The sequence below is a fragment of the Octodon degus genome, unplaced genomic scaffold (assembly GCF_000260255.1).
Source record: "Octodon degus isolate 3935 unplaced genomic scaffold, OctDeg1.0 scaffold00156, whole genome shotgun sequence".
NCBI classification, from domain to species: domain Eukaryota; kingdom Metazoa; phylum Chordata; class Mammalia; order Rodentia; family Octodontidae; genus Octodon; species Octodon degus.
The window spans coordinates 5,297,526-5,320,472 of record NW_004524732.1 but is presented as its reverse complement, the minus strand read 5'-3'; the positions used below and the strand labels follow the sequence as shown (position 1 = coordinate 5,320,472).

At 52.4% G+C, this 22,947-nt stretch overlaps 2 protein-coding genes across 8 annotated transcripts in view; both read right to left on the bottom strand.

Moving 5' to 3' along the window:
- Positions 1-5,862, bottom strand: part of Cdcp2 (CUB domain containing protein 2) — an 18,344-nt gene extending 12,482 nt beyond the window's left edge. The window contains exon 1 of the mRNA XM_004642557.1: positions 5,784-5,862. Coding sequence (XP_004642614.1) covers positions 5,784-5,862 — 79 coding nt within the window. The remainder of the gene's footprint in view (positions 1-5,783) is intronic.
- A 1,709-nt stretch (positions 5,863-7,571) lies between these two features.
- LOC101586851 (NADH-cytochrome b5 reductase-like) overlaps positions 7,572-22,947 on the bottom strand; it is a 29,801-nt gene continuing 14,425 nt past the window's right edge. For 5 of the 7 annotated variants that reach the window (XM_023702653.1, XM_023702654.1, XM_023702658.1 and 2 more), the window contains 2 exons: positions 22,523-22,726; positions 19,090-19,415 (listed from right to left, as the gene is read on the bottom strand). In XM_023702653.1, coding sequence (XP_023558421.1) covers positions 19,212-19,415; positions 22,523-22,726 — 408 coding nt within the window. In that variant the 3' untranslated portion in view covers positions 19,090-19,211. Of the gene's footprint in view, positions 7,930-14,937; positions 15,656-19,089; positions 19,416-22,522; positions 22,727-22,947 lie in introns of those variants that run through there. The other 2 variants (XM_023702657.1, XM_023702656.1) reach the window with 2 other exon arrangements.

The following is a 22,947-nucleotide window of genomic DNA, read 5'->3' as shown; positions in this document are numbered from 1 at the left end:
GGACCGCAGTTCAATCCCCCAGCACCACATGCCAGCCAGCCCCGCCCCCTGGTGGGCTGAGCTGGCCACACATACACACACACAAAATAAATAAATTAATTAAATAAATAAAATTAAAAAAAAATCAGAAAATAATTGATGCAATGTTAAAAGATAAAAAGGTTAATGTAACCTTAAGTATCCAATATAAAGCAAATAAATATTACTATGTATCAACTTGGAGATGGTCACAGGGCAAAATGGTTTCAAGTGATTTGGGGCAACTGTATTTTGGCTGTATATTCCCAGTACTGTATAATCCTAAGGAAAAAGCCAGCCACAAAAAGAACTTAAGCAGTCTTGGGAGATAGCTTAGCAGTCTAAGTGCCTGCCTGGCAAGCACAAAGACCTGTGTTTGATCCTTGGTACAGCAAACTGTGCGGCCACCAAAACCAGGTGTGGTGGCACACGCCTGTGATCCCAGCGCTGAGGAGGCTGTGACAGGAGGATCACTACAAGTCCATGCTGTGTAGTGAGACCCTATACCAAATAAACAAACAAAATCACTGGGCAGTCAATGATTTAGCGAGAACTTATCTCAAAATAACGCAGCTCAGCCAGGTGTGGGGATGCTCATTCATAGTCTCAGCACTCAGGGGGCTGAGATAGGAGGAATGCTGAGAGTTTGAGTAAACCTAGGCTCCGAAGTGAGTTCAAGGCCAGCCTGAACTACACAGTGCGATGTAAAACAAAACAAAAAAACCTCAGTGTAGAGGCCTTGGATTCAATCCTCAGCACTGAAACAAAATAAAACAAACAAACAAAAAATTTCTTGTATGATCCTTAATATAATGTATTTCCTTTCTCTGTTTACTAAACAAACCAAGAAGCAATGATGGTTCAGTACCATTGGGTAGCCCTGAGCCTCAGATTAGGATTATTCTGCCCAAGTAGGGCAGGACTCCTTAGGGAAATGGCTGGCCCTGGGGAACACTCGCAGCACGCTTGGAAAGTCATCATGCTGGACGGCAAAGAGGCTGTCACAGGCTGCTGGGAGCACATCAGAGGACACAGGGACCAGCCTGAGGACTGAGGAAGGTACAACCCACGTGTCACAGAGCAATAATGATTGCAGGGAGCTGAAACACATCAAATATATAAAAGCTCATGAATTTGTAATGTAACTCAGGAGAAATTAAAAAGGCTTTTTTTTAGTGATTGCTGGGGCACTAATTCATTTTTATGAAAATTGATAACTAGAAAGGGAAAGAAATCAAGCATCTATCTTGCATTCCAGTATGGATTGGATTTTTCAATACCAAATTGCTGGTGAGAAAAAAAAACTTATTATTTATAGAAGACTGCAGAAATAACTGCAGCACTGAAAAATTATAATTTTGCAAACCATAATGAAATACTGGATATAGATCACGTCTTTAGTGTCTGTTCTAAATTTTATTTTATTTTTTTAAAATATATTTATTTGATACAGGATCTTATACACAGTTCAGACTCATAGTGATCCTCCTGTCTCAGCCTCCCCAGCATGGGCCAACATGGCATGCGGTACTGGGGATTGAACGCAAGTCCTTGTGCTTGTCAGGCAGGTGCTTAGACTGCTGAGCTGTCTCCCTAGCCTTTTAGTGTCTATTCTAATCACTGTGAAACCTAGGTAGTGGAATACAAAAGAATTCTCTACAAAGTTCTTTCAACTTGGCTAAATGTATTACAATTTGTGTGTGTGTGTGTGTGTGTGTGTGTGTGTGTGTGTGTGTGTTGAAATGGGTCTCACTATGTTGTCCAGGCTTGACCCAAACTTGTGAGCTTCAGTGATCCTCCTGCCTCAGCCTGCCAGATACTTGGAACTCCAGGTATACACCAGCATGCCAAGCTGAAAACTTGTATACTTAAAAACTACTAGGGCCTAGAATGTAGCTCAGTTGATAAAGAGCTTACACAGCACCAAATTAGATAAGTTAGATTTCCAATGACAGAGAGAGAGAGAGAGAGAGAGAGAGAGAGAGAGAGAGAGAGAGAGAGAGAACAAGATCATTGGAATGCTGAGGCGAGAAGATTGAAAGATTGAGTCCAGCATTCATGACTGAGACTCTACTTCAAAACCGAAAGGGCTGGAAATGTAGCTTTGTGCAGAGCTCTGAGTTCAGTCACCAGGATGGAAAGAAAAAGTCAAACAAGGGCTGGGGAGATGGCTCAGTAGAATAAGCACTTGCCTGGCAAGTGCAAGGGCCTGAGTTCAATCCCTGGTTCTGCCCAAAAAGAAAAAGTCAAACATTAACTTAGTAGAGAACTTTAGAATGGATGGATTGGACTAATAGCTTCCAAATTGTGAGCTCACCACTGAGAAGCCCTATCGTCACAGTGGACTGCTGCACAATATGTAACACATACACACACACACACACACACACACACACACACAAAACCCAAGTATAAAGTTTTCTTGAACAAAATTGAAAGAACCTGAATCTGATGAATCTCTTGATCTATGCAGAAGTTAGAGTGAAATAGAGACTAGGAGTTTGTTTGCCTGCTCGTTTGGTTTTTGTGCTAGGAATCAACCCCAGGACCTGACATATGGCAGGCAAACATTCTACACTCAGCCATATCCCTGGCCCTTGAGCAGGTGGTGGTGTAGAGGGAGTGGGGGTGGAGGTTTTTCACTAAAAATCTCACTAAATTGTCCAGGTTGGATTGGAGCTCCTGGGCTCCCTCCTGCCTCAGCCTCCTGAGTAACTGGAACTAAAGGAACACCTAGCCTAGAGGAACATTTTTTTTAATGAACAGAATATATTTATTGAGGGAAAGAAAGCTCCTGTCCAAGATAGGGACAGAAGGGGGGGGCCCGAGTGGGTTGTCCCTGAGAAAGAGGAACATTTTTAATTACAACATGAGGACATATTTAACCAAATACAGAATGTTAGAAATTCCATAACAAATAATTCAGTACTTCAAAAAAATTATATGAATGGGGAGGCATAATTGTTACAACAAAAGAAACAAATATCAGCCAACACAATGTGTGGACTCCTTTTGCTTTCTTTCCTTTTTTTTTCATTTTATGTATTTGGTACAGGGTCTCACTATACAGCTTGGACTCATAGTGATCCTCCTGCTTTCAGCCTCCCCAGCGCTGGGGTTACAGGTGTGTGCCACCATGCCCGGACTCCATCGCACTACGGGCTCAGCCTGCCCCAGGGGCAGGGCCGGCACAGCATGCTGGACCAGGGATCAAACCCTGGTCTCTGCCCTGATCCCTGAGCTTGCCAAAGCAGGTGCTTAGTCTGCTAAACTATCTCACCGGCCCTAAGGATTCTGAGGTGAGCAAATCCCCTGTAAAAAGATTTCTTTGGACAATACTTAGGGAATAGGGGCTGGGGATGTAACTCAGTGGCACAGTACCTGCCTTGCAAGCACAATGCCTTGAGTTCAATTTCTGGTACTACTACTAATACCAATAATAGAAAATAACACAAACTGAGTATTAGGTGGAAGTAATGAATTACTATACTATTATAGTGGTATTGGGATTGTATAGTTTTAAGCCTTTCCAAGTTACAGATATGTCTTGAAGTATTTATGGATGAAATAACATGGTATCTGAGATCAGCTTTAAATGCACCTCCACACCCCAGAAATGGAAGCGGGGTGGGGCAGAAGAATACAGCCAGGCGCAAGGTCAGCGTCGGGCTGGGCTGATGGAGACGAAGGGCTTTAGTGTACATCTTCTTCTACTGTGTACATGTTTGAAATTTCTCAGGATTAAAAATTTAAGAAGTAGCCAGCACTGCCTTCCCCTCACCGCCCATTCACAGTGCAACCCTCTCCCCACACTCTCTCCTCCTCCTCTTGCTATTTTTCTCCATTATTCATCACCCTAGAACACTCTGTTTATTTATTTATCTGGCTGGTCACCACACCCTCCTCTGCTGCACCTAGGACAACCTCAGCAGCTTCTCTTAGACCTGGCTCTGTCTGTCCCTTGTTCTGTGGGGTCCCTCTCTTCCTGCCCAGGGGGGCAGCTGGGCAATCCTGCCCCCCTCCCCAACGCCACCACAATGACTGCCCCACACAAGCCCAGCCCTGCTCAGAATGTCAGGAGGGCGCTGGAGTCCTTCCCTTCCCTCTCCCTCACCCGGAGCAGGAGCCTGGGGCCAGGGCAGGGCATCTGCAAGGTTGGCAAATGGCAAGAGCCCCAGAAGAGTAGACCTGGCCCTGGGCCACGAGTTTTGCCCTAGCCCCACCTCCAGGCTCCAGAGCCAAGGAGTCAACCAGCCTTCTTTCCACATAACTCATTCACGTTGGGCTTGTGTCACTTGCAACCGGAGGCCCCCTAAAGAACGCACTTGGAGACAGAGAGACCCTGTGCCTACTACTAGAGACACATGGGCATATGTGTGCTGTGCCAGGTTGGGGCTGTCTCAGGACAGTCCTGTCACAGGCAGCTTGCAGGGGGGCAAACAAGACAAAGCCACACCGTGTGGTTGTGCTTTGTCCGGGGCTCAGGCATCCAGAGGGAGGACAGCAACCTTGGTGGGGACAGCATTAGGAAAGGGTGAGATTCAGAGGAGGGGACATCCCAGGCTGAGCAGTAAGGATGAGGAGGTTGTTCATTGGGGAAAATGGGGGCGGGAATGGCAGGATATGGCAGGCTCCACATGTCTCTGCCCTGCACCCGTGACAAGGGTGCTGCCGGGGCCAACGCCACGAAGGCAGGCAGGTGCAGGGACACGGTGCCTGTCCTTGTCTTCTCCAGAAGAAGCCATGACAGTGGCCCAGGCCACTGTGTGAGAGGAGACCTTGTCCAGCAGGGCTTAGCCAGGCATGGTGATGCCAGGGCCACTCTGCGGCACTGAAGCTCTGGTGGCTGGAAATAGCTTGCTCCTCCTGCCACCAGGTATGGCTGAGATACGTGGGTGCCCATCCCGTCTCGGCCAGCCATGGGTGCCTGCTGAGGTACATTTCTTCTCTGGGCTCCTCCAAGCTTACAGAAATGTTTGTTGAGTGCCAGGGGCCTGCCCACGCCTGCATAAAGCGAGTTACTATCACTCCAGAGTCACAAAGGGTCTCACAGCACAGAGCCTTCTGGGACAGGGCCTTCTGGGGCTGAGCGAGGAAGGCTGAGTGTGGAAGGCTTCCTGGAGGAGGTGACATTTGATCTAAGTTTGATGAATGACCCAGAAGTTCTCAGGTTAGGAACTATGGGAATGAGGAATCCTTTCCAGGCAGGGGAGCAGCACGGCTTAAGGTCCCCAAGGGCAAAGCATCCTCAGAAAGAGTTGTGAGTCCCCTGCCAGAGCTTATGATGCCCAAGGGGAACAGGGCATGGAGGCTGAGTCATGTACATAGCCTGGAAGGCAGGGCCCAGGAGCACTGAGTGCCATGGTAAGGGAAGCTGGCATACTGGCCGGCCCAGGAAGCACAGCAGGCTCTTGGAGGATGAAGTGGCTCCTGCAGTGACCCTCTCACAGTTCTCTGGGCCACTCTTACCACGCTGGGTAACTGTGTGGCCTTGGACACATTGCTTAAGCTCTCTGGCCCTCAGCTCCTCCGACTGCACACAGGGTGGGGTGAATGCGCACCTCGACGTCCCTGAGAAGACTGAGTGATGCGTGTGAAGCAAACAGCGGGCGCTCAGCAAGCTCCGTCCACATCTCGGACGTAGTCACCCCACCCAGCCACTCATCCACCAGCCTCCCCTTTCTGGGTTCTTCCCCAGCCATCCCTGGAGGACTGGCTCTGCCTGGCCCCCTTGGGGCCCTTTGGGGGTCCCCAGGAGCACCTACCTTTCATGGCCTGGGCAGCAGGGCCTGCTCCCAGCAGGGCCACTGCCAGCAGCAGACGGGACCCCAGCTCTGCCAGCATCTCCTCACCAAGGGTCCCCCAGGAGTTGCAGAGCTGAGAGGGCCAGGACCTGAGGGTCTGAGCAGGGGAAGAGAGGTGGAGCGTGAGGGCCTCCAAGCTAATGGTGCTGTGAATAATTCATCAGCCTCGAATTAGTAAGTTGATCCCCAGGTGCTTCCTCCGCTCTGCACCAAGGTGCCGGCTCTGGTGTCACCAGGTTGACACGCTCTGAGATCTGCACTGGACACGCTGTGTGTGGAATGGACGCAGCCTGGGCCTGGAAGGAAACTGAGTGGCACGAGAAAGGGCCTAAGTGTTAGGGCAGATGCACCCCAGGCCAGCCTCTCACAAGACAGGTGACCTTGGACAAGTCGCACAGCTCTTGTGGGTCCCGCTCCTCCTCCACCCAGGGGATCCCTCCAGCCCTGCTGCAGGGCCCTGGGAGAGGGAGCAGGTAGCTCATGCTGAAGCACACAGCAAGCACTTGCTCCTGGCTTTCCCGCTCTTCACCCTGGAGGGAGGAGCAGGAGCCACCAATTCATGCCCATCCAGGACAAGCTGTTTCCAGACGTGTGCATTCACACAGAGGGAGAGAGAAGGTTGTTGTGACAGCAGAGGAGGAAAAGTTCTCATGAACAACCGAACTGGAAACTCGAACTGCACCGCGCACCTCTCAGTGCAATAACGGCTTGAGGCCACAAACTCTGAATGCTCCTCTGGCTCCACTTCCTTGCTTGGGTGCCACTGTGTGCTGTCCCCCTGCTGGGAGTGGGGAGCTGGACTGCAGCCCTGCGGGGCCCAGGCTCACAGGAAATGCGACCTTTGTCTTCCTCTGGTATGTTTTCTTGGCTCTATCCAGCCCAACACACTGTTCATTTTTTTAAATTTTTCATTCTAGGGAAGGTCTACACGGTGTTCAGGGTCTCACTACTAGATCAGACTTGTAGTGGTCCGCCTGTTTAGAGCCTCCCAAGTGCTGGGATTACAGGCGTGTTCCACCACACCCAGTCTCAATTGCCATCTCAGCACACCCCAGGGGCTGGGCTGGCAGGCCCTGGGGATCCAACCCCTGGCCTTTGCACCTGCTTGCAGGTGCTTTAATCTGCTGAGTTATTTGGTTGGCCTTTTTTTTTTTTTTTTTTTTAGCAGTACTGGGGATTGAACCCAGAGCCTTTGCACTGAGCTGCATCCCCAGTCCCTTTTATTTTTTATTTTGAGACACTAAGTTGCCTGGGCTGGACCCTAAGTTGGAAGCTCTTGCTTCAGTCTTCTAGAGTGCCAAGGTTACACAGCACCATGGCCAGCCCCCAAAATGCATCTTTAAACTCAGTCTCCATGCAGTGCCTGTGCCAGGGGTGGGGGCACTGGAGAAAATGCATACATGGGGTCCTGAGAATGCGCACAGGCTCTGAGCCCAGTGCCCTGAGTAGGGAGCAGGAGTGGTAGTGGCCAGCACAGTCTGCAGTGTGGATGTAGCGAGATCGTGGGCGGCTCTTCTTATTTTATTTTTTGTAATGGGCGGGTCTTCTTAGCCAGTGCGGCTCAGGGCATAGCAAAGGTGTGCTTCCTCTCTACCCTAGAGAAAGCAGGATGTCCACTTGACAGACCAGGCCTCTCCGCCCCACCCGCTAGTTAGGACATCCCAGGGGAGCTGTGGCTGCCAGCAGAGGAGGCCACCTGGCAGGAGTCCAGCCAAAGCACTGGGAATGAAATGCTCAGGCCTAAGGGGTTTGCTTATCTGCGGGTTGGTTAGCAGGAAGGAGAGGTTCAGCTGCTCTAGACAGGCTGAACTGGGGCAGCTTTTTATTAAAGTCCTACTGTGTGAAACAGAGGGAGATAGAGCCAAGCCAGCTCCTGCTGTAGCTCGGTGAATGCTGAAGATCTCAGTCCACGGTGCTCTTGCCTTGACAGCAAGCAGGCTGGCGCCAGAGGGCTGGAGCCATGGTCCTTGGGTGGGCTCTACTGCATGAGGCTGCTGTGACCTTTGGTCTGCTGGAGAGGCGATCTGAGGAGTGGATGGGAAGAAGCAGTTGTTCAAGGGCAGGTTCTGCAGGCGCTTCCAGGAGGTTATGTCCCCCACTGTCCCACCTGACGAGAACAAGAAGCATAGAGTTTAGCTACCAACTCTCAGCTGCACTTGGTGACCTCTGCCTGTGCCTGGCTCCATTGCCCATGGGCAAGGACAGGACCATGACAGGGGATCTTCTGAGCGACCATACCAAAAGACTGTCATCGTTTTGTGCATTTTGTAACTACTCCTTGGAATTGATATCCCCAAGTCCCACTCCTGGAACAACTGCGTCTCTTCCTGGAACTTTGTGGGCTTTCCAATCACACCTTTCTTTCCAGGCCTGGGATCTGCTATAGTGGCCCTCAGTCTGCGCCAGATCAGCAGTTCCCCAGTGAACCTCGCTGCCCGTCAACCCCTAACTTGCTCGTCCTCTGGTATTTCCTATTTCCAGTTGTGACACATATATTCCGCAGTGAGCTGGGAATATGGGAGTTGGCTTCAACTTCCTTTCCTTCCACCTCCTACCTATGGGCCACACTGGAGTGCGGCCCCACCTTCCCCCAATTGACTGCTGAACCAAACTCGCCATCTCTCCTACGCTGCTCCAGCTGCCTCCTTGCTGGCTGTGCTCCTCTCTCCACCCACTCCTAAAGCACCCTCCACTCCAATCTTTCTAGAATGCTAATTGGGCCCTGTTTCTCTTCTTCTTGGGATAAAAATCCAAAGTCCTTTGCTCAGCATTCATGTCTCCTCAAGACACCTTCCCGGGTCATCAGACTTTCTTATTTTGAGCCCCATGTCCCAGCCACCTGATCTTTCTTCACTTTTCTGTGCAGGCTGTTCCCCCAGCCTGGGTAGCCCCTCTTTCTGCCCCATCATTCCTTGATGGGCTGTATTCATGGTTAAAACACTTGTGGCAGGGATGGTGGCACCTGCCTATAATCCCAGCTGCTCTAGATTCTGAAGCAGAAAGATCACAAGTTCAAGGGCAGCCTGGGTAACTTAGCAGGACCTTCTCAGTTACAGTTTGCATCTAGTTATCCCCTCAAGGCCTCATGCAGTCATCCGGCAGCTTCTGGAGTTTGTGATTGATTATTGTGGGTATGGATGCTGCACCTGTCCTGGGGCAGGTAATTTGCATTACAATGGAAGGGGGAAGAGGCTCCCTAGAGAGGCAGCTGCTGCCCCTCCCTTTGCTCTTTGCCATTTTGTCCTGCCATGAACTGCTGCCCTCTGCCATGCAGCACTCTGCCTTGGAGCCAGCTAAGTATGGACTGAAACCTCCACAAAGTGTGGGCTAAATAAACCTTTCCTTCCTTCATTTTGGGTGTCAGGTATTTTTGTTGCAACAATGAGAAAAAAGTAACCAAGACAGTCTCAAACTAAAAGAAGAAGAAGGTTGAGAACGTAGCTCAGTGCTCCCTGTGTTCAATCCTCAGCACTGCAAAAACAAAACAAAACCAATTCTTGTCATCTCAGAGAGAGTACTGTCCTGACCCCACTCTAATCTGCAGGATCACTTCTCCCTGGCTGGCTGGTCTTTCTGACAATGCCCTGTCACTGGTCTTTAAGTGCTCTGCACAGGGCTTAACCTGGAGCACATTTGCAATCCCATTGCCCACTGCCTAAGCCCGCGTAGCCTAAGCACTCAGCAGCCATGGATGAATGGAAGGGTTCAGGGTGCACAGCGCCTTTCCCCACAGTGATGGGCCCCAGGCACAGAGGAGGCTACTCAGAGACACCAAGCTCCATGCCAGTGGGACACATGTTTATCTGGTTTCCTGTTTTCACCTCTGCTGTCAGTCTGTGAGGCTGCCATCTAGAGCGCTGTATGGCCTCGCTGCCTCGCAACCACAGACATTTATTTCTCAGAGTCACGAGGCCAGAAGTCTAAGACAAAGAGCTGGCTGCTTGGGTGTCTAGGGAGGGGCCGTCCCCTGGCTGGATCTCACACAGTGGGAAGGGTGAGGGTCTCTATGGAGTCTCTTTTATAAGAGCACTAATCCCACAGGACTAATCGCTTCCCCACAGACCCACCTCTGAATGCCATTATCTTGGGGTTAGGATGCCCTGCGCAGTAGAGAGGCAGCACAGTCTTATGCAGTAGTCAAATCACAACTCTTGGAGTCACTAGTTCTGTGGGTTTTGGGTCAGTCATGTTGCCTCTTTGGACTCAATTCTCTTCCTCTATAAAACATGGGGAACGGCATCCGCCCAGCGGGTACTGAGAGGACGGGCAGGTTGTAGCCCGGAAGCCTCATAGCAAGCTCGGAAGCACGTTTTCCCCTTTTCCTATGTTTTATTCTTGTGAACTCCAAAAGCCACACAGACCACGTGCAAGTTTCATTTTAACTCATCTCTCCTTGAAGCCACTGCTGGGTGGGGCCTTCTGCTGCCTGGCTCCCATCAGCACTCTGGCATGGCTTCCCTGGTCAACAGGGGAGATGGGAGAGAAGGAGCAAAGATGCCACCAGCCAGGGTTATCAGGGTGTGCCCAGCCCACCCACAGGACAGTCAGCCTTGAGTGCCGGGTGCCGGGTGCCTGGTGGTGTGCCAATGTGCGGGCTGAGCCCCGAGAACCAGCTCTCAGACTTACGGAGTAAGGTAACCCAAGGGATGGGAATGATGCCATGTGCCCCTGATTCGGTGCCGTCCTGGGTGTACCTGTGTCCTGCAGCTGCCTCAACATCTCTACATCAGGCACAAGTCCCTGGTCTCTATGTGTGATGCTATTGTGGGCGTGGCTGTGTCCTGTGCTGCTACCCCAGCACTGCCTGCTTCCCTGTGCGCAGTGTCTCTGGGTCTTGGGTGCACATCTAGGCCTGCGTGGCTCCAGCTGTTGATGTGTCTATTTCCCTCTCAGGATAGACACTGATGTTGGAGTGACTCCCCCGAGAGCACACGCAGCTCCTAGCACCAGTCACAGCTGAGCGTCAGGTGTGTGAGCACCCAAGCATCAGGTGACTGTCCCTGTGCAGACATGTATTTCTGTGGGCACACAGCTCCTGCTGGGGTGTGGCTCTGGGTGTGCTCCTCAGTGCTTGCACCCTCACTGGGAGGACAGAGCTCACAGTCTCTGCCCACCTCTGCGTGGGTCTCTGGGGGCGATGTCTATAGCCAGGGCTCCTCCCTAAGCCAGTTTTCTCTTCATACTGCATCTGTGACTGGTTGCTGGGCACAGGGATGTGCCTGTGTGACAGCCCCTCTATTCCACTCAGGATCAGGTTGACAGAGGCATGGCAGAAGGTGGAGCAGAGAGGCCAGTCCACCCTGGGGACTCCTGGCTGGGTCTCAGGAGCCATGGCATTTCCCCGACAATGGCCCTGGGGACATGGGGTAATCTCCCACCAATATGGGCCCTGTGGCAGAGGCCAGGAGGAAGGGGCAGCAGGGAGTAGCCCCACCTCAATATGTGTGCACTGGGGTGCAATCCACAGGGCCTGGCTTGGCCTGTAGTGAGAGGAATGTTATGCCACCAACTTCTGCAGGAGCCTGCAAGGAAGCCACAGGGCCACACAGTGGGAGTAGTGTGGGGTCCTTAGATAACAGAGGAGGGGAAGGGGAGAAGGAGAGGAATAGGTGAATGGCCCAAGAGAAAACCAGAAAGCTGAATGCAAGTGAAGGAAGGAGGCTTCAGGTAGGCTGGGGTGGCATCCCTGGATAGCGCAAGGTGGCCCTGTCATGCTGGTCCCTCATAGCACCCTCCAGGGCCAGGATGTGACCTCTCCTCTCTCTGAATCTCCCAATTCTGCCTCTGTGGAGTGGCTCTGACTGAGTGCAGATGCATGGTGGTGCCTACAGATGCCTGAGCAGGAGGTAGCCGAGGCCCAGACTGCAGGGGCTGCTTCACAGAGTACCCAGGGTCCCTCCTGTCTCCACCTGGGCCCTAGGTCTCCCACAGGCTGCCATCCATGCCAGCCAAGGAAGCAGCACCCCCTCTCAGGTCTTCTATTGAGAAGGGGCCTGGCTGAGCTAAAAGAGGTGTGGGTGCAGAAGCTTCAAGCCAGCTTCCCGGGTCTCCTGGTTGCGTGAAGGCTCACCCAGGAGCGCAAGGTGAGTGGCCAGGGCGCCTTGTAGACAAGCAGCCAAGGCAGTGGAGACTGCAAAGAGCAGGCCAAACCCCTCTGTCTGCCTGCTGTCTGGCTATGGATACGGGCCTGAGGACAAAAAGAAAAGACAAACCTGCACTCACTGAGTGTCCGCTAGATGTCAGGCAGAGAGCTGGGCCTTGCATACCTGCTGCAGGAACTTCTGCAGCCCCATGAGACTGGAACACCGCCAGACCAGCTGAGAATGGGTTCAGAAATGTTTGCCGGCTCCTAAATGAACAATCTATTTAGTTGGCAGAATAGTCAGGGAGGCAGGAGTTATTCTCCATTGAAACAGGCTCAGAAAGGAGGGCATCAACAGCATCAAATACTGCTGAGAAACCGCTCTGGATGCCTGGGCCTCAGGAGGCACCCAGAATGGAGGAGGGCATGGATGGCAAAGTGTGAGGGGTGGAAGGGCAGTGTGCAGTACGCACTGTGAGGTAGGCAGCTAGATGAGAGGGCCAGACAGAGAGCAAGGCAGGGAGAGCACCTTCTTCACTGGGTAACGTGGGAGGTGCTTCTCTCCCTATTCTGTTCCCTTGGGTTAAATGGGGCCAGGCTTTGGTGCTAGTGAGCAGAGCCAGCAGGGATTCCCTGGAGGAAAAGATCCATCATTTGGAGATCCAGGCGATCACTGAGTGGGGCTGATGTCTTGCTTCTTGGTAATGACCCCCTCCCCTGAAAGGTGTAGAGGAGAGGCTGAGGTTTCCCTTGGGTGAGGCATTGAGCCGAACACTTACCTTACACAATCTCCTGTGCCCCTCAGAGCAGCCCAAGAGGACAGGAACTACCATCCCGGCCTGACAGAGCAGTGTTAATTGGCCCACAGTCCCCAGGCCCACACCCACCCACTCGCTCGCTCGCTCGCTCAGTGGTCACTACAGGGACACAGGATCCTGCCCTACCCTCATCCAAGAACACCGCTTTCTCCACCAGCTATTTTCTCTCTTGAGCATCTCTTTTCCAATAAAGTGCCTGAACATAAAGTGTGATGGAGTAGTGGGCTCTTGCATGCTGCCTCTATCACTCTGCCCACCTTGGGGGCCCAGCAAGACATTTCTATGTGCACGGAGGGATCGCTCTGTCTCTGCCCGAGGCTGCTTTGGCTGCCAGTGAGCCCACTGAGGGGGCACAGGAGAGCCAGGAGTTCAGATCCTTGGTCAGAGAGGGAGCTAGGTGTGCGGTAGATAAATGCACAGCTTTCTTGTCTCTTGTAGGATCATCCTACAGCACGCTGCAGCCTTCTGGCAGTAAGCTGCTGCCAGGGGTGACCTGCCAGCCTCACCCCTTCACTGTCCTTTCTCCCCAAATCCTACTTGCTTCCCTGATCATCTCCCACAGACATTTCCTGTAACCAGATCCTTGCTCCAAGCCACCTTTGGAGCAAATCCAGCCTCAAACAATGTAATTTTAAAAACTGGCACCCAGCAGACTTGTAGTAAGTGCTTGTTTTCATTTTCACAGGATGGGACATCTTTGAGAATTATTCTCCATTGAAAATTGGAGAATTCAACAGTTGCAGCTGCCAGTCTGGCAGCATCATCCAGGAGCAGCAACGGGTGTGTGTGTGTGTGTGTGTGTGTGTGTGTGTGTGTGTGTGTGTGTGGCAGGCAGGGCCACAGAGCCCACATGGCCCACTTGTATCCCCTTCCTCTTCCCAGGTGCACTGGTGGTCATTTGGTCAGAGGCAGTTTCCCCATGTCCAGGCAGGGGCACTGATGTGGGCTCACCTGCCTTCCAAGCTGGCCTTTATAGTCCTCCATTCAGCCTAGTGTGCCCTCCTGGCTGATACTCTTTGAGTGCTGATATCTAGGACCTGATAGAGGCTGTCACTCCGGCTGGGAATAAGCTGGTATGCTTTGCCAGCACCAGGGGCAAGCAAGCAGCGGGATGGCATGCCAGTCTTCAGCCAGGGCCTGCGGGAGCCGCATGTTGACAGCTTCGGGACTTCGTGAACCTCACACTTTTCTGCATGGGGCTGGTATGCAACACCTATCTGCAGTGAGCCCAGTGGGCCTCATGCTGCAGCCTGGCATGGAAACTCAGTCCCCAGGCAACGAGCATCTGGGGCAGCAGCATCCACCTGGGGCAGGCCAGCAGCTTCCAGGACTCACATCTCCACTGCCCCTCGGCAGACTGGGTAGACCACACATGCTGCAGAGTTCCTTCACCTACGGCTGGGGCCATGTCAGCCACGTACCCTCACAGTTGGATGTACAGATCAGAAGCTCAGAGGGGCAGCTATCAATGTCTTTGATTAATAAAAAATGTGGGATAAATTAATAATGGCTTAATACATGCAATTTGGGATCAAAATCTCCTAAAGCATGGGAAAAACAGTAAGGAGAGGTTCCTTTTCCCTCCCTCCCTGCTTCCTTCTTTTTCTTTCTGTCAGGGCCTCACTGTATCGCCCAGGCTGAATATGAACCCCTGGGCTCAAGTGATCCTCCTGCCTCTTGAGTAGTGGGGACTCTGTGCAAAGACCAACGGTGTCTACCACTGAGACATCTGACAAGTCATTCTGTTTGAGTTGATGAGGGACAAAAGTGGACCAAGCAGAGGGAACAGCTGCCAGCTGAGTGTGGGAGTGACTCACACTTAGACAATGGCCTTGCACACAGCAGGTGCCCAGAAGCCCCAAATGACTGATGGAAGACCACAGAGGCACAGAGGGCATAGCCTGTTGTGAGGCAGGGAGAGGAAGCGAGGTTGTCTGATCCCTAGTTTCTGAAGAGTCTTCACCACCACATTGGATCATTTATTTCTACTCTTAATTTTATAACTGTATTAAACGTAGGAAAAAATATAACCAACAGCAGGGAATCCACTGCCCAGATATGCCTGCATTCCAGTTTGTGCAATGTTCATTTCAAATATATTTATTGAGGGGCCAGGGAGATGGCTCAGTGGAATAAGCGCTTCCCTGGCAAGCCCAAGGGCCTGAGTTCAATCCCTGGTTCCACCAAAACAAAACAAAACAAATCAAATATATTTATCATAAACTACAGGTGCAGATACAGCCAAAAGCCCTCTCCCAGGCCCAGAACTTCTACCCACCTCGTGGGGTCATCCTTACTGGCATCTGACATATCTCCTTCTTGGTAGAATTATTCTGGAGCTATACAACCTCCATACACAGGTACTCACGACGCCTGCTCATGAGGCACTTTGTGATACGAATATCACGTGGTCCACGTCAGCACATGGAGATACACTGAATTCTTTTTACCTGCTGGCTGGTGCTCCCCTGGATGGGTACCCGGCTGCTGGGGCTAGGGAGGGACAGCTCAGTGGTGAAGTGTGCTTCACATGCATAAAGCTCCAGGGTCAGTCCCTAGCATGCCATGAGTGTGAATACACTGACACACACATGCATGCACATACACACAAGGAATTGTCCCTCTATTCTTTTTACTGAGCCTATGTATCGAGGCATAGCTCAGTGATACAGCATCTGCCCAGCATGCAAAAGCCCTGGCTTCCATCCTCAGCACCATAAAAACAAAAGTTACTTTTTTTTTCATGGATATATAGATAGGTTTTAGTTTTTGCTATTTCAAATAGCACAGTAATACACAAATCTTTATATGTATTTCCAGGAGCACTCATGTATTATGTATGAGCCTTATAACACTTATAACATGGTAGAGTTTACATCCCTCTATATGACCTTGAAGGATTGCTTCATGTCTTAGAAGTTTAGTTTGTTCATCTGCAAATCAGAACAGCAAAATGCCACAGATTGCCACTGATGGTGGCACACACCTATAAGCCCAACACTTGGGAGGCTGAGGCTCTAAGTTTGAGGCCAGCCTGGACCCTGTCTCAAAAACAAAAACTAAGAACCAGAAGACAGAAAAACCAAAATAGCAGAAATATGTGTGAAGACTCTGTGCGTCAATGTAGGAGACAGGCACTCTGCTCCCTGTGAAGTGCTCTCTGAGTACGTGTGTTTCTCCCTTGCACTTTCACCTGCAGGACAAACCGAGCACGCAGTGGGCGACACAGTGAGTGACCTGGCAAAGACCATGCTGTGCGCTCCAGGCTGATAGGTGGAGAAGCGGAAGACCAGAGTCCCTGTCTCCCATCCAGCCAGGAGTGGAGAGGTGACTGTAGTGCCAGAAAGCAGGGCACCGGCCAGGCAGAGGGAGCAGCACATACGAAAGGGGCCAGGAAGCCAGCCTGGAACTGAAAAGGGGGAATTCAGGGGTGGCAGCACAGAACAGGCCTGGAGAGGCATTCTGAGGGCAACAGAGAACATGGAAGGGTAGGGCCGGGCCCCTCGGATCCATGTAGTTGGAAGGTCAGGCTGGTCGCTGTGGAGCAGGACATGAAGGGAAAGATGACTGGGGAGAATGATGAGAGCGACGGGGATGTGGTGATGGCTGAATGGAGTGGTCATGGCTTTGGCTCCCGAGATCTGTTCCCTAGGCTCTTCGGTAGAAACATTCATCAGAAGCTGGGACTGTTGCAGAAAAGATGGATACCTATCTGGTCAGAGATCTATAGACACTTTGACCTCCTGCTGCCTTTGGGACAGCCCAAAGCCTCCCTTCTCCCCCATCCCACAGCACCCACTGCCTCAGGAGCACACCTCCTGCATGGGGGAGGGACGTGAGGAGCAGGTGGTGGGAGCTCAGCCCCGTGAGTCTGTTCTTGCACAGCTCAACGACTCCTCTTCCACTTAGCACCCAGTCAGGAGCTCTCAAATGTCCAGGTGACCAGGGACACATGCTAGTGTCCTTGTCAATGTCCCAGGATAAGGGATTGCACCTGAAGCCAGAGACCCTACAAGAAGAGAGCAGACGGGAGGGTCAGCCATGCTAGGACAAGAAGGGGATGGCGGCTACCGTGGCTGACCTTGTCTGCTGTCTGAATATCACATATCAAAAAGTGGAACAAAGGCACATGTAAGAAGTGCCTCTGGCTCTCCAACCCTTACGTGGAGACCCCGTTCACACTTCTCAACTCCCAGTGGCCATGCTGTGGCCCTGACCCGCCTCTCCTGCTCTCCAGCTTCCCAGCATGTGTTCCTTCACAGCGCACATGTAGCACGGGCCTCCTCCCTGGCTGGAGCTCGCTGTGTCAAGGCTGTGTGTGCCTCACCTGCTGACGTGCCCGTGGTGTCTGACAGATTCAGCTCATCAGAGGCACCCGGGAGCGTGACACATCGGTGGAGGGAGGGACAGAGGAAGGATGAGGAGCTCAGTCCCTGCTCAGAGCTTTGACTCTCAGGCCTTTCCTACTTGTCATGCTGCAAAGAGCCTCTGAGACCGCAGAAGAGTGAGCCACAGGAAGCAGCTCGAGAAACTCTGGGTTAAACCAAATGAAGTTTCCTGGCGGTTTGTCTTCCCGAATTTTATTATATTCATGGACATGATTCATGGAGAGCGCACAGCCAGCAGCCCCCACACCTTGCTGACAATGAACAACTAGAAAACAGCTTGAGGCCTTCCTACCACGCCAGCCGCTTAGCACGACTGGTTAGTGCCCAAACTGATGTAACTTTTGGGCAGGATAGGAACACTATATCTGACAAATAGAAACTACTTCAAGCCCCAGTACATACACTGGATAAAAACAGAGCTGCTTTGGCTGAAGTGGGCCTGGAGATCCCCCTGGCCATCACTTCCACTGCCCTCAATGCTGAGGGCCCTACTGCCCATGGAGCTCGGTCTGAAAACCAGCAGTGAGAAGAGCAGAGCTTGAAGCAAGCAGACCTGCCAGTGCTCCAACACTAGCTTCACCTCAGCAAGCCATTTAACTTTGTTGGGCCTTGGTCTCCCCAATTATATGGACAGTCTGTGAGGCTGGATGCTTTCTGGCATCCTCAACTTTCATTTCAGCTTTGCTATGAGGACTGCATTTCTGGGAGTATGAACAGCCTCTTAGGTTCCATGGTTCTCGGATTCTACGCCCCCACTGCTGTCTATCCCAGGTCCGGCGCTGACTAGTGCTAGTACAGCACACTGGAAGCCGGGCTGCAGCAAGCTGAACTCATTAACCGCAGTACACTGCCCAGAGCACAGGGCTCCCTGGAGAGGGCACGGCCCATGCAGCACAGGCGGGGAGGGCTAGGTGGACCTAATCAGCAGCCACTCAGTGGGCAGAGCGGGGAGAAGAACCCAGGTCTCCTGACTCTTGCTCTATCTTTAGATCTCCATAGCAACTGTCACCAGGGCACCAAGCTGAAGGCGCCGGCTGAACCAGCTGCCTACCAGAGGAGGGCGAGGAGTTTGCCAGCCCTGCTTCTTCTTTTGCTGGGAGAGGACTCTAGGCTGGGCTCCTGAGAAAGGGAAGGGAGACTGAGTGCAAGCTATTCACATGAGACAGGCTGGGGCCAGCACAGAGGTAATCTAGGGTAACATAGTCAGGTCACAGACTGTGAGGCCTTCAGCATGTGAGGCTCATAGCACTCAAGGCTTGTCTGTTAACGTTCTCCAAAGAGCTTTGGTTTTCCTGGAGTTGTTCTTTAAACACTCAAGAACACCTGATCTGAGCTGGCCCTGAGGTCACAGCTGCAGCCGAGTGCCTGTGATGACAGGGGCCAGACATGCTCTCCTGTCCCTCACATCTGGGCTCAGCTGGGCCTTGGCTTCTTCAGAAAAGTCCTCTCCACCTCCCAGGCTGGAGGCTCTCCTGTGAGGGCTTCCACAGTTCTTGTGGAATTCCAAGAGGTGAGCATACTTGCTGTTATGGTTTGTGTCTAGTTGTCCCCCCAAAGCCTCATGCAGTCATGAGGTGAGGACTTGTAGAGTTTGTGTTAACTCATGATCCACTGGGATTATGTGTGATTCAAGGCTGGGATTATGGGTTTTAGTACTGCTGGGATTACCCATAGGTGGGTAAATACTGGGAAGTACCCATAAGTGTGAGTACTTCTCCTACCCTGGGGCAGGTAATTTGCATTACAATGTAAGGTGGGAAGAGAAGCCAGCTGCTTGAGCTGCTGCTACCCCTCCCCTGTGCTCTTGCTCTTTGCCGCTGCCATGAAAGGTTGCTTTCTGCTGTGTGCTGCTCTGCCTTGGACCCAGATGAGTATGGACTGAAACCTCCAGTAACTGTGAGCTAAATAAACCTTTCCTTCCTTCATTTTGAGTGTCGGGTATTTGTCCCAGCAACGAGAGAACAGTAACTAAGACACTTGCCAAGGTCAGCTGGGAGGTTTTCAGTGGGCCAGGCTTGGGCTCCTGATTCTAGCTTGAGGTCCTTCTTGTGTCTCTATGGCAGACACTTCATCATGCAGGGCTCTGGAGGGGAGGCTAGGGCTAAAAGAGGAAGTAGGAGTCCTTGGCCAGGCCAGCACACAGCAAGCACTTGACCATGTCTTCGGTAAACTCAGGTGAGCCGCAGACCAATGCAAATGGCTTCCTCCGACAACAGGCGACCAGCTCCTCCATCAAGTCCAGGCCCAGGCGGCCAAAGTGGGTCTTCTCTCGGTAACTCCAGGGAAGCTGTTCTAGCGAGTTCTCCTGGGAAGACAAGAAAGAGCAGAGGTGCCTGCTGAGGGGTCCTCAGGGTCCACACTGGATTGGCTTTTCTCTGCCAAATAAAGAAACTATGGCACGGAGGATGGGGTGGGAAGCCGACCTTCCCCAAGCCCAGCCACAGGCCAGGCTTCTTTTCACCTCTCACAACAGCTAAGGCTGATGAGGTACAGGGAGGAGGAGGGCCTTCCCAGGCACACAGGGCTGCCCAGAGCTTGTCTCGCTGCTTCTTGTGGCTCCCCAGCAGCTGCTACACCTATACCAGATGGAGTCCCCTTCACCGAAGGCTTCCCAGAATTCCTTGCAGGCTGTCACCATCACCATGGGGCACACTTCTGTTTCATCTGCTTTAAGGTTTGAGTGAACTGACCTGGCAGATGTTTGCTGAAGACTCATTTGGTGCCAGGCACAGTGCTAAGCAATGGAGACCCACGGGTGGCTGCCCAAACACAAGGCTCTGGCCTCACTGGGACTGCTTGGAGCACAGGTCCTAGGAGCAGTGGCCACCAGTAGGGCTCTTCCCCTGTGAAAGCAGCTGATCATCCCTCTAGGGATGCAGGAAGCCCCAGCAAGGAGGCTCCTCTTCTTTATGTCCCTCTAGACTTTTCTCTTGGGGTCTGGAAGTGAAGGAATCTCTATTTGTTTTTCAGTAAGCATTTCATTAACATACGTTAAAAAAAAGTATGAGTCATTAAATGTGTAGTTTGAAGTCTTTTTTTGTTGTTCTGTTTTGTTTTTCAGACAGGGTTTTGCTACATTTCAGGCTGGCCTTGAACTCAAGTGCTAAGTTAGAGGTGAGCTCCATCGCCCCCAGCTAGAAGAACCTGTACTAACAGAAGAAACCAGGCAATGAGCTCACAAATAAGAACAGCCAGAGTGGGACGTGACTCTGCAGACCTATGAAGGCCAGCAATCACTCCCAGGCGAGGGCATAGGCAAGGAGGGGCACTGGAGCAGCAGCACTAACCCACTTCCCAGCTGAGTGATGGATCTCACTGAGTGATGGGATATGGCACATGCTGTGGAAAGCCATGTCCAGTAAACCACATCGAAGGTACCACTAAAGAGGCCTCTGATCTCAGGACTGCTCTGACACCATGGACCCTCTGCTGCTGATGGGTGGTCCTCTCTATTTTCTGCTCCCCCTCCGTCTGAGGAGGCCTGACCCCACCACAACCGCATGGGCCAGAACTGGTTGCTGCTCAGGTGGAGAGGGGCCTTGTACACACGCTGTGGGTGGTGCTGCAGAGGAGCAGAGCTGGGGCTGGGGCAGCAGAAATGCTAGCACCAGCCCGGGGACTCTGGGACAGCTTCCAGGATAGACTTAGACCTCAGCAGAGATGAGAAGCAGGCAGATGCCAGGAGAGGAAGTGGGGACAGTCCCTGGCTGAGGCAGCATGAGCACGGCACACCTGTGCCTCCAGAGTGACACAAGTCACAGCATGCCGAGAGTGTGGCTAGGGAGCGCAGCAGGGTGGGGCTGGAAAAGGGGACCCCCGGAGGCTTCTGTCATTGGGGCCCAGAGAGAGGGGATGAGTAGGAGCCACTGCAGTTACTGCCCCTTATCTACCTGGCCTTGACACCCACCTGCATGACCCCAGGCCTTTGGCAGCAGCACAGCCGCCACCCGAGGCTGAACATGAACTCTAGTGCATGTCTCAGTGACAGGTAAAAATGCCACCTGGACCGTGAGCCTCTCCCTTCTGGCCATCAGGGTCCTGGACATCCGCTAGTACTCTGTGCTGTCTGTACTGACAAGCATGACATCTGGGTGGACCACCTAGGTTCAAACTCAGCTTTTCCACCCAAAGCTGCATTACTTTGACCAAGGTTCTTAACCATTCTGTGTTTCAGTTTCCAAATCTGGAAAAGGGGCATGACAGTACAAGCCTCATGAAACCAGTGGGTTTGAATGAGCTAACACACATACAGCGTGTTAAATGGCACAAGGCTCAGAGTTCTCCTGCAGGGAAGCCCTTGTTCAACTGCCTGGTGGCATGTGCCCTAATAGAGGTGAGTCCCCAGAGGGCTGGGAGCACGTTATATTCACATTTGTGTCCCTGGAAGGTGGCTTGTGCTTGGGGACAGCTGAGGAAAAGGTGCTGGCCAGCAGCTGGGGTGGCTAGTTGGAGGCTTCTCACAGCCCACTCGTCAGGTACCAGGCAGCCTGGCCTCACAGCCATGCCCTGGGCACCTCCTGCTGCTGCTCTGGTCACCCAGCATGCCTCTCTTGATGGTCATGCAGACACTGTCTCCTAAGGACCAGGAACTCTGGCACTGGGGAGAAAAACCCAGCTCCCCGGCCACAATGGTGAGAATCCTGACAGTTGTCAGGGATTATTTCAAGCTAGGGGCCCAGCCCCACAACCCAAGGAGTGTAGGGAGAAGTGGAGCTACAGACCATGTGAACAGAGAGGGGCTGGGTTTGAGTCAAGATTCCTAGAGTCCCTGTGCCATGGCCCAGGCAGGGAGGGTCCAGGAGGGATCCCTGGGGTGAATGGTGGGGACAGGAAACCAGGCAGGAGGTAGATCAACTTCCAGCTAGGGAACCTGCAGGGTTCCCCAGAACCTGGTGAGTCTGACAGCAGCTGTCCTGCCATGGAGAGACAAAGTGAGGTGACAAGAACCCAACTACATGAAGCCACCTGGATGCAGTTTTCTCCATCAGTCACTCAAAGACAGTCCCTCTTCTGCCTGATACCATGCCAAGCACTGAGGAGAGTGCTGACAGGGACATATGGTCTTAGCCTCAAGGGACTTCACCTCGTAGTGACCTGTCTTGATTCCACAGGCAGGCCCCAGGCTCCCAATGACTGGTAAAGACAGAGGGTGAGGAAGGATGCACAGGATTCTGGGGAGGAGCTAGAGCACAGAAAGGAGCAGCCCTGGGCCAAACCTGGCTCACGTAAGTTGACAGGCAGGCACAACATGCCTGGCCCTTCCTCTGAGCTCTGTCGTAACCCTGCCTTTAGCTAGGTACATGGCGGGCATTCCACGGGGCAGGGAGGACTATGGCCTGGGCACAGTGGGCACAACTCGTCCTCGTGATGGGTGCAGGTGCTCAGGGAAGGAAAGTGCCGCTCTGGCCTTACCTGGCTAAGCACGAAGAAGATGCGGACGTTCCAGAAACGGGCCTGCTCCTGCAGAAATGTTTTCAGGTAGATGCTGTCAAAGGTCTTGAAGCAGCAGACAAGGGTGACAAAGGTCTCATCATCTGCGTTGTCTGTGATACTTTGTAGGATGGGCACCATGGGGGCCAGGCCCGTGCCTGCAGCCAGCATGAGGAGCTCACCATACTGGGGAGGAGAATAGCAGGTATGGTGGGGTCTCCCTCACACTTTGCTGTTCTTTCTGGGTTTTCTTGAATGGACAATGCTGCCTTCCTGAAAGGTTGTCCCACCCAGTCAGGTCCCTTCACCTCTCCCAAGAAGCCATCAGGCTTTTGGAGGGCAACGGGGTCTGTGGATAGATTGTGGAGCCCTGAGGCTAAAAGGGAGCCCAGCCATCCTCACATATA